Raw genomic sequence first — 13,480 nt, forward strand, 5'->3', positions numbered from 1 at the left:
CTGGCTATTCACCTGTTGTCCACTCCATTCACTTGGGAGCTCCTTGAGGGCAGGACCGTGTTTTTACCTTTCTTTGTACCCTCAGAACTTAGCACGGACAGTGCCTGATCGTACTGGCAAGCTCTTCACACATGTGATTGCATCAGTGCCGATGTGTATCTTTTTAATTCTCCCAGTATTGTGTCACTTCATTATTCATCGGACAGAGACTTCACCTTGAGTACTAGTGTCAAATTAATACTTGTTGATGGTTAAAACCATGTTCAATTGACTCTTTTTCCTCTCTTCTGCTACTGTGTCCCCTTCTCTGGGGTATAGTTGAGAGACCTCACAGGACTGACCAGTGGGGCTCTTAGACAAAAGTTAATCCTTGGGTGAGCAGTTTTCTCACAGTGAACCTTTGTGTCCTCAGCTGGGCTAATCCTCAGACAGCAGACAGTTGTTAGGACCATACCAGAAGTCTTTTCAACTTAGTTGAATGTTCTAGACTTGCTCTCAACTGTCAGGGCCTTCTGGAGCCCAAGCCTCCCCTCAGGGAGTTGATGACTATTGAGTCATCTGAGTGGCATTCTGGGGCAAGATAATGACTTCTTACAATGTTTTTCATTCAGTAGGTTCCTCATATATATATGGAATACAAATATTTGGAACTTGTTGATTTCTTTGAAAGTAAAGAATAACAAAGTTTTAACTCCTGCCCTTTTAAAAATTCAGTCCCCCTGAGGAGGTGCATTATCAGGAACAAGAGCAGCAATGGAGTTTGATTATTGGATTGGATTCACGGTCTTATTAAGCAAAAGTTTGTGAGGCATATTTTCTGAGAGATCAGAGATAAATGAATGATTTAGAGTGATATGACAAGTTTTTATTTACTTGTAGGTATGAAAAATGCTCAAAGGAGGCTCAGATTTTAATTTTCCCAACTTGTAATGGAATGAAAATCTTATTTTTTTATGCTTTTTGGAGGGGGGATGGTAGGGCATTTGAGGTTAAGTGACTTGCCCAAGGTCACATGGGGTGGGGGGGGGGATTCCTTTATTTAAGATTTTTCACTATTTAATCTTTTTAACTAAAAAACCTTTTCCTTTGATTATTTTGTTCAGGATTTTTCTCCACTGGTTTATGAAATTCTTTACTTGTTCATCTTGTGTTGTTCCTCTGCTAGACTAGGATGGAAAGAGATTTTATAAATGTAAAGTATGAATAAAATTAAGTTAAGAATAAAATAAAATTATTACCAGGCCTTGAAAAATTGTTTTGCTATTTATCTTCATTGGATAGAATTGAGGTTACTTTTTCAGTAAGTGTATGCCTCTCATATTAATTTTTTAAAAGCCTTTTCTATGTGTGTTTTGTTTTTATTTATTACAGGGAGTTAGCCCATGAGCTGGGATTTCCATGGGCTGAGTACTGGGAATTTTTGGATTCTTTTGTTGATCTGTCTTCCCAGGAGGGCCTGCGAAAACTAGAAGAATACCTTGGTCAACTTGAAATGAGTAAAAAAGTCCACCAAGAAACAGGAGAAAATGAGACCTGTAACAGACCTAAAACTTATAATACTTCTGGTAAGGAACAGATGTTTATGATTTGGGCACCACTAAAAAAAAATGCTATCCAGATCTCAAACTACCAAGTATGATAGCTGTAATTTCTATCTCTACTAATCATTTTTGACTTTCTTTTACCTCTGCCACTGAAAGGTCCAAATTTAGTTCATACGTAGCTCTGATGTACCTTTATATATGATAGAATCAAGATTGTGGTTAAAATGAGGTATGAATCTTTATGCATGACATGCACTGGTGTAGCAGCAACCACCCCAAGTGTGCTCAGGGTGGCTGCCCATACAGGTTCTTGGATCTGCTTTGTTAAAGGAAAGCAACTCAAAATGGGTTAACAAGCTTACTTTAATCAGTCAGACATATATCATTTACCTTGTTCAGGAGAAAAGGTCAGCACCCCGAACTTCAAAGTATACAGGCAGAATTATCAAGACAGAAACAGATCAAGTAGACAGATTTCCAAACTGTCCAACCATTACATCCATACCCAGTCAACATCTGGGTTTCCACATCTGGGTTTTTCAAGGGGGGGGGGAGGCTGGACAAGGCTTCCCAGAATACAGATCAAATCACAGAACACTTCTCAAAGTGAGCCCCCAAAACAAAGCCTCACATCAGGGCTTATATAGCCTTCTCCTGGCTCAGAGAATGTAACAACCTTTTGGACCCACTGGCCAATCAAAAAGTATCTACTGAAAAACAAGCCTCCCACCCCAGGCTTCAGGTGCACTTTAGCCTAGGGGCAGGGAAGATCTTTAAAATTTACATTCGCATTACAACTGGTCACAACTAGCAGTAGACTCTAACCCATAGGTCCTGACAGGGTCAGCATCTATAGTATATGCTTTGCAGATAATTTTTACTATGTTTTTCTTATATTTTTTTATTAAATATTTTGTGTTTTTGCATGTTTGCTAGCTTGTCCTTTTGCTCATGTTCAGGCTCTGTTCTTTGTGCCCAGGTTTAATTTGTTATAGAAGTTAAAACCGTAGTAATGAGGTGGGTGTAACTCCCTTATTCAGCAATTCATAGGAACCTAGCAGAAGTCACTTAGTGCCTCCTTCTACTTTATGCAAGAGTCCCTTCTGTAATATTCCTGACTATCATAGTCTCTTCTTGAACATTTCCTGTGACCATTCCACTCTATCTCATGAGGAAAACCCCATAGAGAGCCAGAATTTCCCTCTGTAACTTTTACCTGGTAGTCTTTGTTCTTTCTGTCCTCTGGAGACATGCCCAGTAAGACATCTGTATGATGCCCTTCAGCTATTTGAAGACAATAATTATGACCCCTCATCTGGAATATTATAGAAAAGAGGCAGCCTTCTAGGAAGATGGATGGATTTGACAACTTAAATGTTTCCATAAAGGTTGATTCTATGTCCCTTCTAAGCATTTGCCAAATCTCATATTTATGCATACTGCCTGATATGTTTATTGTCTGTGTTCAGACCCTACACTGTCTAATTTCCTAATTTCCCTTTCATACTTCCCTCACTCCAGATATGCCAAATATCTATCAATCTAAATTAGATCACAACCAGAAACCTAGAGGAAGAAGGGGTATGAATGAAGGTATTTGCATTAAGACATCTGTAATATAATGCCAAGGAAAGGCAACTTCCCAAGGTTCAGAATACCAGCATGGGTGCTCTCCATTTTATTCAGTGACCAACCAAGAACAGAGAAGATTAAAACATGACATCATTCAAAATGCAGCATTTACTAAGGGTGATTAAATAATCTCCTAGTACTACCCCACCCCAGGACTTTCCATTCATTCAATCAATTACAAAGTCCCTGTTCTAAATACTACTCCACTCCTAGGCTGTACCTTCATTTAGTCCACCACAAAGCCCCTCTTCTCAAATGGAGATTAGTTTCCAATCTAAGTAAAGTACATTCATTTGTTCAACCATAGAACACAAAAAGGTCCAAAGTCCCCCACCCCTGGATCACAATTGAATCTACCCCAGAGTTACATCAAGTTTAAGCACAGCACTTAATAGCCAAATGGAGGTCTTTTCTTCATCTTGACAAGAGGCAAGTTCTCAGCAATCTTAGTCCCTGGGGAGACAAGGCTTAGCAAGGCCACAAGATATGTTGCCAGTCCCTTCATTAATTCATCCTCTGTCTGTAGAACAGTCTTAGAACCCCTGAAAACATTAGCAAAACCCTCTCCCAGGATTTCTGTAAACATACAACAAGAAAATCCTTCTTCAGGGCTTCTGAACCAACAGAAAGGTTCCCAGACCCCTGCAACAACAGCACTGTCCTTCACCAGTGGACAATATTCACTCTCTGCAGGACAGTCTCAGGAGCTCTTAGCCAACAGCCACGTTCCAGAACTTCTTCAACAAAAGGACTGTCTTTCACCAGTGGACAAATCTGGCAAAACAACATCAAAACAGACAGACAAAGTACCAGCAAAACAGCCATGTCTCCTCAGTCTTTGGCAGCTCAGGGAGCAGGTCTCAAAAGTCCAGGGCAATTCAAAGTGGCCCCCAGCAATTCTCTCAGTCTCTCTCTGCCTCCACGAGGTGCTGCTTCCAAAAAGTTCTTCTGCCTCTCTCTTGTCTCTCCAAATCTACGTCACCAGCTCCTCCCAGTTCAGGACTCTCTTTTCACATCAACAAGTCCATCCCACAGGTGGGATTAACAAGCTCTGGGTTTTAACACAATCAATTTGAAAACCAAGCCAATACAGGGGGATCTTTATGTTCCATTACTATCACAACATCTCATTTCCTTCCTTTCCTGCAGGAATAGGTTGCCTCTGTTACTGAGACAAGTGTTTGTAGTGTTCTGCTCTCCCCTCCCCTGGTAATGTGCACCTCTCCTTCATACCAGCCTCCTTCCTTCTCCCTCTTCCTTTTTTCCTTTTCTTGTATATTCAGGGCTAAAAAGCTTTTCCACCTGTTATCTGATGACTGTTTTTCACCTGCTGGTTGATTTCCCACTTTAGAAAGTCAGCATCCTGGGATTGGGATTTCTGGTCATAGATTCATTATAATAAAATTCTATTTAATGTTGTAACAGGATGTCTGTGTTTAAAAAATCAAACCAACTAAAGTAATGACAGAGCATGACATGAAAGAGCAATAAAAAAAAATCCCAAAAGCAGCCTTTTAAAAGTCATAGTTACAAATTTGAAAACTATTAAGTATTTAGAAATTGGCTCATATCCATGCTCTGAAGACTTTTTTAAAAAATTCTGATAGAGAATTGTAAAAAATATAATGGACAAACCCAAATAGGAATTTCCCCTCAACCCTTCCTCCATCACATATGCACACATTTTACATACATGAAAATTTTGGAGAAATGACCTGAAAGTTGAGACATTGGAATTTTGATGTAATCTGGTAGAATTTTTATTACTGCTGACTGACTGCTTTGAAATACCTAAGGTTCACAATGTGATATTTCATACAGTCTGACATCGTGCTTGCTGTCATATTTCTAGCAAAGTGCCTTTGAATGACCATATGTGCCAACCATAGACTTAATTTGTGTTGATTGCCTTTTATCCAAAAGTGCTGTTTTTATTTTGATCATGTGGCATTCTACATAGCCAGAATGTGTATTTAGGAAAAAAGTGGCAGAAATTAAAATTATCGCCCAGTTCATATACAAAGACTAGATTAATGGAAATTATGGTGCACAATCTAGTGGATATCTGTTATTCATATGTTTAAAGTGACCCCCTTTACTTTATACAGGCAGGAGTAAAAAATGCAGCAATTCCATCTCTGTGGGAGCATTTCTAGATGAAGAAGATGACATGAGCTTAGAAGAAATTAAAAACAGACAAAATGCAGCACGGAATAACTGCCAGCCACTTGTTTCCCAAGAGCCTACCATCGGTGCTTTTGGAGACTCAACATGTGACATTCTCTCCATGGAACACGCAGCAAAAGTAATAGACACGTCCCAGCTCCGTGGCAGACACTATGAGAAAGGGGCTTCTTCCAACAGAAATGGATTGTGTAGCCCCATAACTAAAGACAGGATTATCAGCAGGGAAAAGCAGAAGTCACCAAGTGGGGAGGCATGCTTTCTTTCACCTGTCTCCAGTTTAATGACAGAATTTGACAAACTAACATTGCGAGACCAAGGAAATAGGTTTTTCAAGAAAACAAACCAACTTATGGCAAAAACTGACGATGAGAGAATTCTGACTTCAGGAATAAATCAAGTCAAAATTTCTAGAGACCAGGGAGATAAGATCGGTGCAAATAAAATAAAGGAAAACTACTACTTGTTAGAAGAAGATGCTACTGTGGTAGGCAAGTCTGGGAATGGCAAAATAAGGACAGGAAAAGGAATGTCGCCTCAGATCGATAGACTGTTTTTGGATCCCAGTGCTCCGGATGAAGGAGCACAGCGGTGTGGGCAGACTCACTTGCAGCCTGACTCTTCTCTCTTATCTCCAGAATCTCCTTCTCTACAGCTGTTTTCCAAGACTCCACCTCCAAATGGAAGAGCCAAGAAATTCTTTCTTCATGGGTATGAATTTTAACTGCTCAGCACATGCAGTGTACATACACACCTTTGCCAAAGCCCTTTCTGGCAATTTACAGTACAGCCTTTTATAAGCTCGGGTTTTTTTTTTACTTATATTTGTAATAAATTTATTTTCTACTGGATTACTTTAAGAACTATTCATTTTTTTATATTGGGAGATCATTATAAGATGTCTTTTCTATCAGGGAAACTTTTGGTTGGGCGGTTTTAATGAACATATCTCTCTTCCTCTTGAGGTAAGGGTATATATGGTAGTGAAGGAAGCACAGCTGTAATTTTTAAGTCTTTAATAAGAATTTTGCTTGTGAAGGGAAATGAGAAAGTTTTAAGTTTATCTTAATTATCCAGTGAGCTTGCACTTTTGTAAAATGTCTGGGCTTCATATAAAATTGCATTTAGGGGTCATATTCAAGCAAGAATAGCATGGAGTATGGCCAGACTGCAACCCCTGATAGATCAACATGTGACTTTTGAAGGAAAACATCCACTTGCCAACACTCTTGACCAGTTTGGTCATCTTTCATTGGGGTCAAATTAGCCTTGTTGCTACTTCCTACATTGGCTTCCAGTGACTTTGGCTGTGATCCCTTGTCAGATGTTTCCTTTATCTTATGAACATGTCATTGCTTCGTCCTCATGAGAAGAGGCTTTTGGCAGGTAGACAGTCTTCATGCATACCAATTCTTAAATAAAGAATGCCTAATAAAAAATGTAGTTAATCTAGTTAGAAAAAAATGAGAGATTTTAGGGAATGTTTTTTATTGTTTTTTCCATTCTGTTTATTTTGTATCCTAGGGAAGAGCCAACCAAACTGGACTGGGATGTTTTAGCAGCTATAGAGCATGTTGACATTGACCCTCAGAAATACCCTGCTATCAGCAAATGGAAGAATACTGTTCAGTCCTTTTCTGCATTGGAAAGACAAAGGTATTGGCATAAATTTAATGTAAGAATTGGGATTGTAATTCTTTGTAGCTGCCTGCTTTGAATAATGAGCTTTGCATAAAATTGACAAGTGGATATGGAAGATCTAATTTATAATTGCAGTGTTTGAAATAGTATTCAGTATTTATATAGAGGAGACAGCACAGTGTAGTAGACAGTGAGCACAAGTTTTGGAGCCAGGAATACTTGTGTGTAAACCCACTTTGATGTGGGCTAGTTCTGTAACCCTGATAACTCATTTCCATGGTCTAAAACTACAGTTGAAAGAGACAGTGCCAGCCTGCATTGGAGAGGAAGATTCCTTGCCTGGGCTCATTCCATCCCAGTGAAATCACAGGACCAGTCCCAAGTCTTATCCTAATATTATAAAAAGGTGGTGGTTCTGTAATCTTACCTTTGCAACATTGAGTGAATCGTTTTGCATTGGGGGGGCAGTTGATGGGGTTTGGTGAGTAGGGATGAATAGTGAGATGCATTTAAAAGAACACTGTGTCTTGAGCCTAAGGCCTGGGTTCAGAGCTCATTTATTGACACTACCTGTGTGACCATGGACAGGTCACTTAATCTCCTTGAAGCCTGAGTTTCCTTGTGGATAAAATGAGGGTATTGGCTGGAGATGGTCTCTGTCTGTGGTCTCTCCTGGTTCTGGCTCTCAGTCTGATCCACTGTCTTGCAGAAAAAATGTGGTCATGAATGCCAAGGAGGCATTCCCTAGGGACAGGCCGCTCTGGGGAAAGTGCGGTGCCCTGTGATTAATTCTCAGAGACAGCAACCCATCCTAATTCACGCTAAATGCCACAAGCACCTTTTCTGTTATGAAAGCATTTAGCATCTTTAGTCTTGCACATGGACACAGAACTCACAGACTGCTGAGGACTAGCATTGTTGGTGCTTGGTAGGCTTCATTTCTCTTCTGCTTGTTGATCTGTCTCCTGGTCATTTCTGTGTTGTAGATCCCCAAATCTACAAATGTTTCCATTCACTACAAATTACAAAATGTAATAACATTTCTTTACTTTTTTGTTTTCCCCCAGCTGGCCAAGCCCTGCACTGAAAGGAAAACTCAGATCCCAGTGTTCAACTTTGGGTTCACCTCAAAGTTCTATGTGTTCCAGCCCTGGAAAATATGGCAATTCTTCATGTTCACCTAGTTTGGGGAGCCCTGGACGGTACAGCCCAGCTTATGCAAACCTGGCATTAAAGTCAGGTCACCCTCCAGAGCCACCTGCCCTGTAGAAGATGAGTCTTTCTTCTGGGAACCCCATTTAATTTTTCTTTTATTGTTTTTGTTTAAAAATGAGGCACATGGAAGAAAGTTTTGTTGAAATAACACAAAAGAATGTATTCTGATTATTTATTTATCCTCGTTTGAAGAGGACAAATGTATGTACACATTTTTAAAAAATGCAAATATATATTGTTTATTATCCCAGTTAGATTACTGTTGATTTATGAAAGTTAGCAAAATGTTCATTCAGAGAAAAATTTTTAAATAATCCTTTCTGGTAAAGCAGTGACAAATTCAGACTGTCTTAATTAATGATTCTTATTAAAAATGAGGATCTTTATAATAGAATAATACAATAATCCTGTGGACAGTTTTAGGTGTTTATGAGATGCGTGATCACCTTGACAAAGACCAGCCAAGTCTCTAAGCAGATGACTCTGAATGGCAGGGAGTCAGTGCACTTGGGTTAGAATTAGCCATCCTCTAACTCCTCAACTTGCATCAGTTCACTTTTTGTTAGGTTTTTACTTTATTTTGTTCATAAAAAAGGAAGTTTGGTAACTTTTGACTTTAAATTTTTATTACATAATGGAGAGAAACACTTCTGGCTAGCTATCATCACTTCAAATAGGCTTAAAGAAAATTGTGTTGAGGGTGCTGAACAAAAACCTCTTATAATTCTTTCTTTCTTGTAAACACCAGTGTCTAAGATGCTGATAATTTTGGTTCACTGGGAGCATTAAAAAAGTTGAAGGAAAAAACTGGGCTTTTTACCTGTGAGAACTCATGGAAGTGGCCACACCAGAACACTAGCAATAACTTACGGTTCTTCTTACCAGTCCAGGTTAGTGTGACCCCTTCTTTGGGCTTAAAAAAATGCCCAGACCAGTTCCTTGGTTCGGAAGCTGCCTCAGAAGGTTGCAGTGGCAAATGTCCCCTGGGCCTTAGCTTCAGGAAGGAGGCCCACTGGCATGTTTGTCAGAAGAGTGTGCACTGCCGTATTACGGGAGACCAGGAGAGGGCCCTCTCCCTCAGCAGGCAGCTTCTCCTGACTCAGATGGCAGGTGAGTGTAAAAAGTATTTGTAGAAGTCTCTTTTACAGTTTTAAAAGCTGTAGGACATTAATGGAGGTTTATAACCTCTGAGGACTGCTGTTCTGTCACTGACCGAGGCCCCACATGCAAGCTGGGCCCTCTTCTGAATACAATGGAGGCCACATGACCTCCAGAATTGCTCGTCATGTTTTTGTGAGCTTAATAGTGCCTTTTGTTAAAAAACAAACAAAAAATAATTTTTTTGACCTTTTTTAAAAAGTACAAACTGACATCTTAAGTTTGAGCACTTAAGATGTTTATTTCCTTTGTAGGAGTTTTTAATTGAAATATACATGAGAGGCTGTTACTTCTGCATGATGACTGGAGAAGGATCTGAGTTTTAGAATCAAGCTGTAGATTTTGAAATTGTAAAGATTATTACAGTTATTAAATTCATTGTGTACAGGATAATCTGGGCAGTAAGTAGGTGGAAGTCTTATGTCCTCTTAAGAACACAGCATCATTCTAAATAGGAACAAAATACTGTTACTGCATTCACAGAAGAGGGATATTTCTCCACCCTGACTCCCTGTTACACTAGCCAGTATACAAAGGTGTTTGTATTAACTTTTGTTTTATACGTAAAGATGGAAATAAAAAGTAGTGTCTTTTTTTTTTTTGTCACAGTGTTTTTCAGACATTTTTTCCTAGATTCAGTATGTTCTTGTCTCACATGTTTATGCTATGTTCTCTACTGATGTTTAAAAAAAAAGCTTGCTGCATAGCCAAGTTTGGCACATTGATTCATCTAGTGTCCTCAGTTAGACTACATTTTATATCATAATGCTTTGTACCACCTAATGAAATAAATTATTTTTAGTTTATAATATTCTTAATTTTGGACAGAGTACCTTCTTAATATTTTAAGCCCTGTTTTGGAAAGCATTCAAGATATTAAAATGCTAATGGATTCATTTACTATTTTTAGTCACTTTATTTTGTAGAATGTTTAAATCTAGCTCAGAAAAGGATGATTCTGGTATCAGCTATAAAACATCTTACCACAAATTTTGTTAATGAGTTAGGGAAGAATTTCATCATGAAATTTTTTGTCTTTGTGAGGTTATGAAATATGTAATCATTTACTGTGAAAGTTACTTTTATGTGCAAATGGAGCTGAGGTAGGCAGTCCTGATGCCCCCAGTTAACAAAGGAAAAGGTCCTCTATGAAAACTACATTGGGATGCATTAAACTTAACTAGAAAAAAAATTTTGAGCAATTTTTTTTTTTTTGCAAGGGGGAAGACAGGGCAGTTGGGATTAAGTGATTTGCTCAAGGTCATTCGGCTAAGTGTTAAGCGTCTGAGGCCAGATTTGAATGCAGATCCTCTTGCACCAGGCTGGTGCTCTATTCACTAGCTGCCCTGAAATGAACATTTTCATCAGAAATGTTGCTTTTTTCTTTTTTACTAACTGAAAGAGATATGCTGAAATTTCATCATTGCTTTTTTCACTGAAAAATGATCAAGTAGTTCAGCTGTTGCAAAAGTGTGATTGGAGGGTGTGGGATGGATAAGTGATAGGAGCTTGTGGATGACCTTTGCTCCCTCATGTCTACTTCTTGGAACCAGTAACTGCTCAGGAAACAATCCCCTTCAAAACGGTTGATCACTGATCAGCAGGGTGATGGATTTTTTTAGACTGCAATCCTAATGAGTAGACAAGTGAATAACAAAAAAGGCACTGTAAGAATAGAATGCTTTAAGAGGCCCAATGTTGATAGCATGGGATTGATAGTCCCACAATACTCTATCCTCGTCAGATCGTACCTGAAATATTAAGTCTAGGCACTACATCTGAGGAAGGCCAAGACAAATGAGATGGTGATGGGACTAGAGACCATACCATATGAGGATCAGCTGAAGGAGCTGATGTTTAGCTTGGAGCAAAACTCTGAGAGGACATGATTTCTAGACTCCAAATGTTTGAGAAGCTGTCATGAAGGATGATTGGCATTTTGCTTGGCTCCAGAGGGTAAAACTCAAGACTAGGAATTAAGGGGAAGATTGAGGCCCAGCTTAAGACAGAACTTGCTAGTGTTTGTAGAGATCCAGAGAAGGACGGGAACGCCTTGTTGACTCCTTCAGGTGAAAGCTTGATGGCCTTTCCATTAACCTAAATTTTGACTCGAATGGCTTAACTTTAAGGGCCCTTTCAACTTCACATTCTGTGAACTTGTAAAAGCTCTATTTTTGGAGCCCTGTGAGAGAGACCCCCATTCTAAGCCTTAATCTCAAGTAGAACTGAGCCTTGAAGTGTTTCAGGATTAGATAGGTCTTAGCTTTGAGAAGGACTTGATTTTTCTTCTTTTAACACCAGGTTTGTAATTCCCTAAAAGGCAAATGTTTATGGAATATTACACTCCTGTCAAGGTCCATCATTTTTCAAGTGAGACTGAATCCATATTTCTTAATGTTTTTTTTTCAATCAGGCTTTTAAAAGATTTATTTTTTTTTTAACAGTGACACAACAAATGCTACATGTTCTGTGTTTGTGCAAATAGAGTCAAGAATAGATGATTTTCTTCTAAAAGGAAAAGAATGCTAGAATAAAACCAGGGGCACAGGCATTGTCACAGAATATTGGAGCTGGAAATGACTGCAGGATACGGATGCCGGAATGGAACACAGGTAGTTGTTGCTAAAATGGACATTAGATTAGAGAGAGCCTCTAATCCAGCCCTCCTTTCATAGATGAGTAGCTTTAAGGCCCAGAAAGGGTTACCAAACACCCGTGATCTTTTTATGAATTGTTTTTAAAATCACTGTTATTTTTAAGTAGAGAGGCCTGATCAGCACCATAGTTGAAATTCCTTAGGAAATGGAACACTTTCACATCATCTGTTTAAAACAAAATTTCAAGGAAAAGCAGGACTTTCATTTCACATTAAACTTATCTGCCCATAGCAGGGCCTTATCAATAGCTATGTCTGTTTCCAGTCTTCTATGCTCTTCAGTCAGTGTCTTTCATCACACATGGCCTAGAAATGTATTCAGGTAGAGGTTGTGTTTGGAAAGGGAACTAGATTTGTCTTTGCAAGTCTTCCCTTCAAATTCCGGATTTGACTGTGTGACCTCCAGCAAATCATTGAACCTCTGGGCTTCAGTTTCCTCTCTTCAGAGTTAAGTACTTAGTACTTGTTGAATTTCCTACTCTCTAAGGTCAGACAGTTAGACTAGTAATTGTGTGATCTCTAGTCTATATCTAACCTAGCTTGGGTCTCCTCTCTGAAGTCTAGTCCAGTTAGTAACGATGACTTGTACTTAGGTAAAATTCAAAGGCCTACAAAAGTGCTTCCTTCTAAGAACCCTGTGGAGCAGATGGTTTCACTGTAACATGATAGAAGTTTCTGACTGTACATTTACTAATGCCTTCTGTAATACTCATGAAGGCCCTTAAATCCTGTTGGAACCCTCAAACCATTCCTTTTAGAGTGTGGTTTTGTGAGTGTGACCAGCACACTTTCCTAGCCTCTGTGTTTAAGATCTAGAACCAACCAAATTACTTTAAAAGCACTATTCTAAATAAATAACTAGGATAAATGTTCATAAAATAGATGCTGTAGGGATCTACTACATTCCATGTTTTACTTTAAAGAATGAGAATGCATATTGCTATAAAGATTCCTTGGCTTTGAACTGAATCGCAGAAGCTGTGTCTGGAGGATACATCTGGGCACAGACCAACAAGCCTGTTTCCCTCATGGCTGTGCTGCTTCTGAGAGAAGTCCTCGTGGTAGTTGGACCTTCCCCACTTCTTCCTCTTGGGCTTTCTTGAGGACACAGTCTGCTCCAGATTTTCAAGGGCATTAACCCAGATTCTCTTACCCGAGGGAAAAGGGAAGTCAGGGAGCCATGGGAACTTGTGAGGCTGTTAAGGATAAGTATTTGGTGCAGCATGGTACACAGGAGGAACACTGGATTTGGAGTTAGAGAACCTAGTCTGTGTGCTTGGAGAAGGGTCACTTCACTGGTTTGGACCTCGGCAGGTTCATCTACATGGCTCAGTGGATAAAACCCTGGGCAGAATCAGGAAGACCTGGGCTCAAACCTTGCTTTGGACACTGCTTGCTGTGTGACCCCTGGGCAGATCACTTCACCTTTGTCTGTAAAATGGGAATAGTG

At 39.3% G+C, this 13,480-nt stretch overlaps 1 protein-coding gene across 2 annotated transcripts in view; it reads left to right on the forward strand.

The window, feature by feature from the left end:
• Window positions 1–9,980, forward strand: part of ANKLE2 (ankyrin repeat and LEM domain containing 2) — a 40,043-nt gene extending 30,063 nt beyond the window's left edge. For both annotated transcript variants that reach the window (XM_069090570.1, XM_069090632.1), the window contains exons 10-13: window positions 1,372–1,565; window positions 5,285–6,071; window positions 6,885–7,016; window positions 8,069–9,980. In XM_069090570.1, the coding sequence (XP_068946671.1) occupies window positions 1,372–1,565; window positions 5,285–6,071; window positions 6,885–7,016; window positions 8,069–8,270 (1,315 nt within the window). In that variant the 3' untranslated portion in view covers window positions 8,271–9,980. The remainder of the gene's footprint in view (window positions 1–1,371; window positions 1,566–5,284; window positions 6,072–6,884; window positions 7,017–8,068) is intronic.
• Window positions 9,981–13,480: the final 3,500 nt, after the last annotated feature.

The sequence above is a fragment of the Petaurus breviceps genome, unplaced genomic scaffold, assembly GCF_028583685.1.
Source record: "Petaurus breviceps papuanus isolate PSGF00001 unplaced genomic scaffold, PetGlider_PUasm1.0 103, whole genome shotgun sequence".
Taxonomy (NCBI): Eukaryota; Metazoa; Chordata; class Mammalia; order Diprotodontia; family Petauridae; genus Petaurus; species Petaurus breviceps.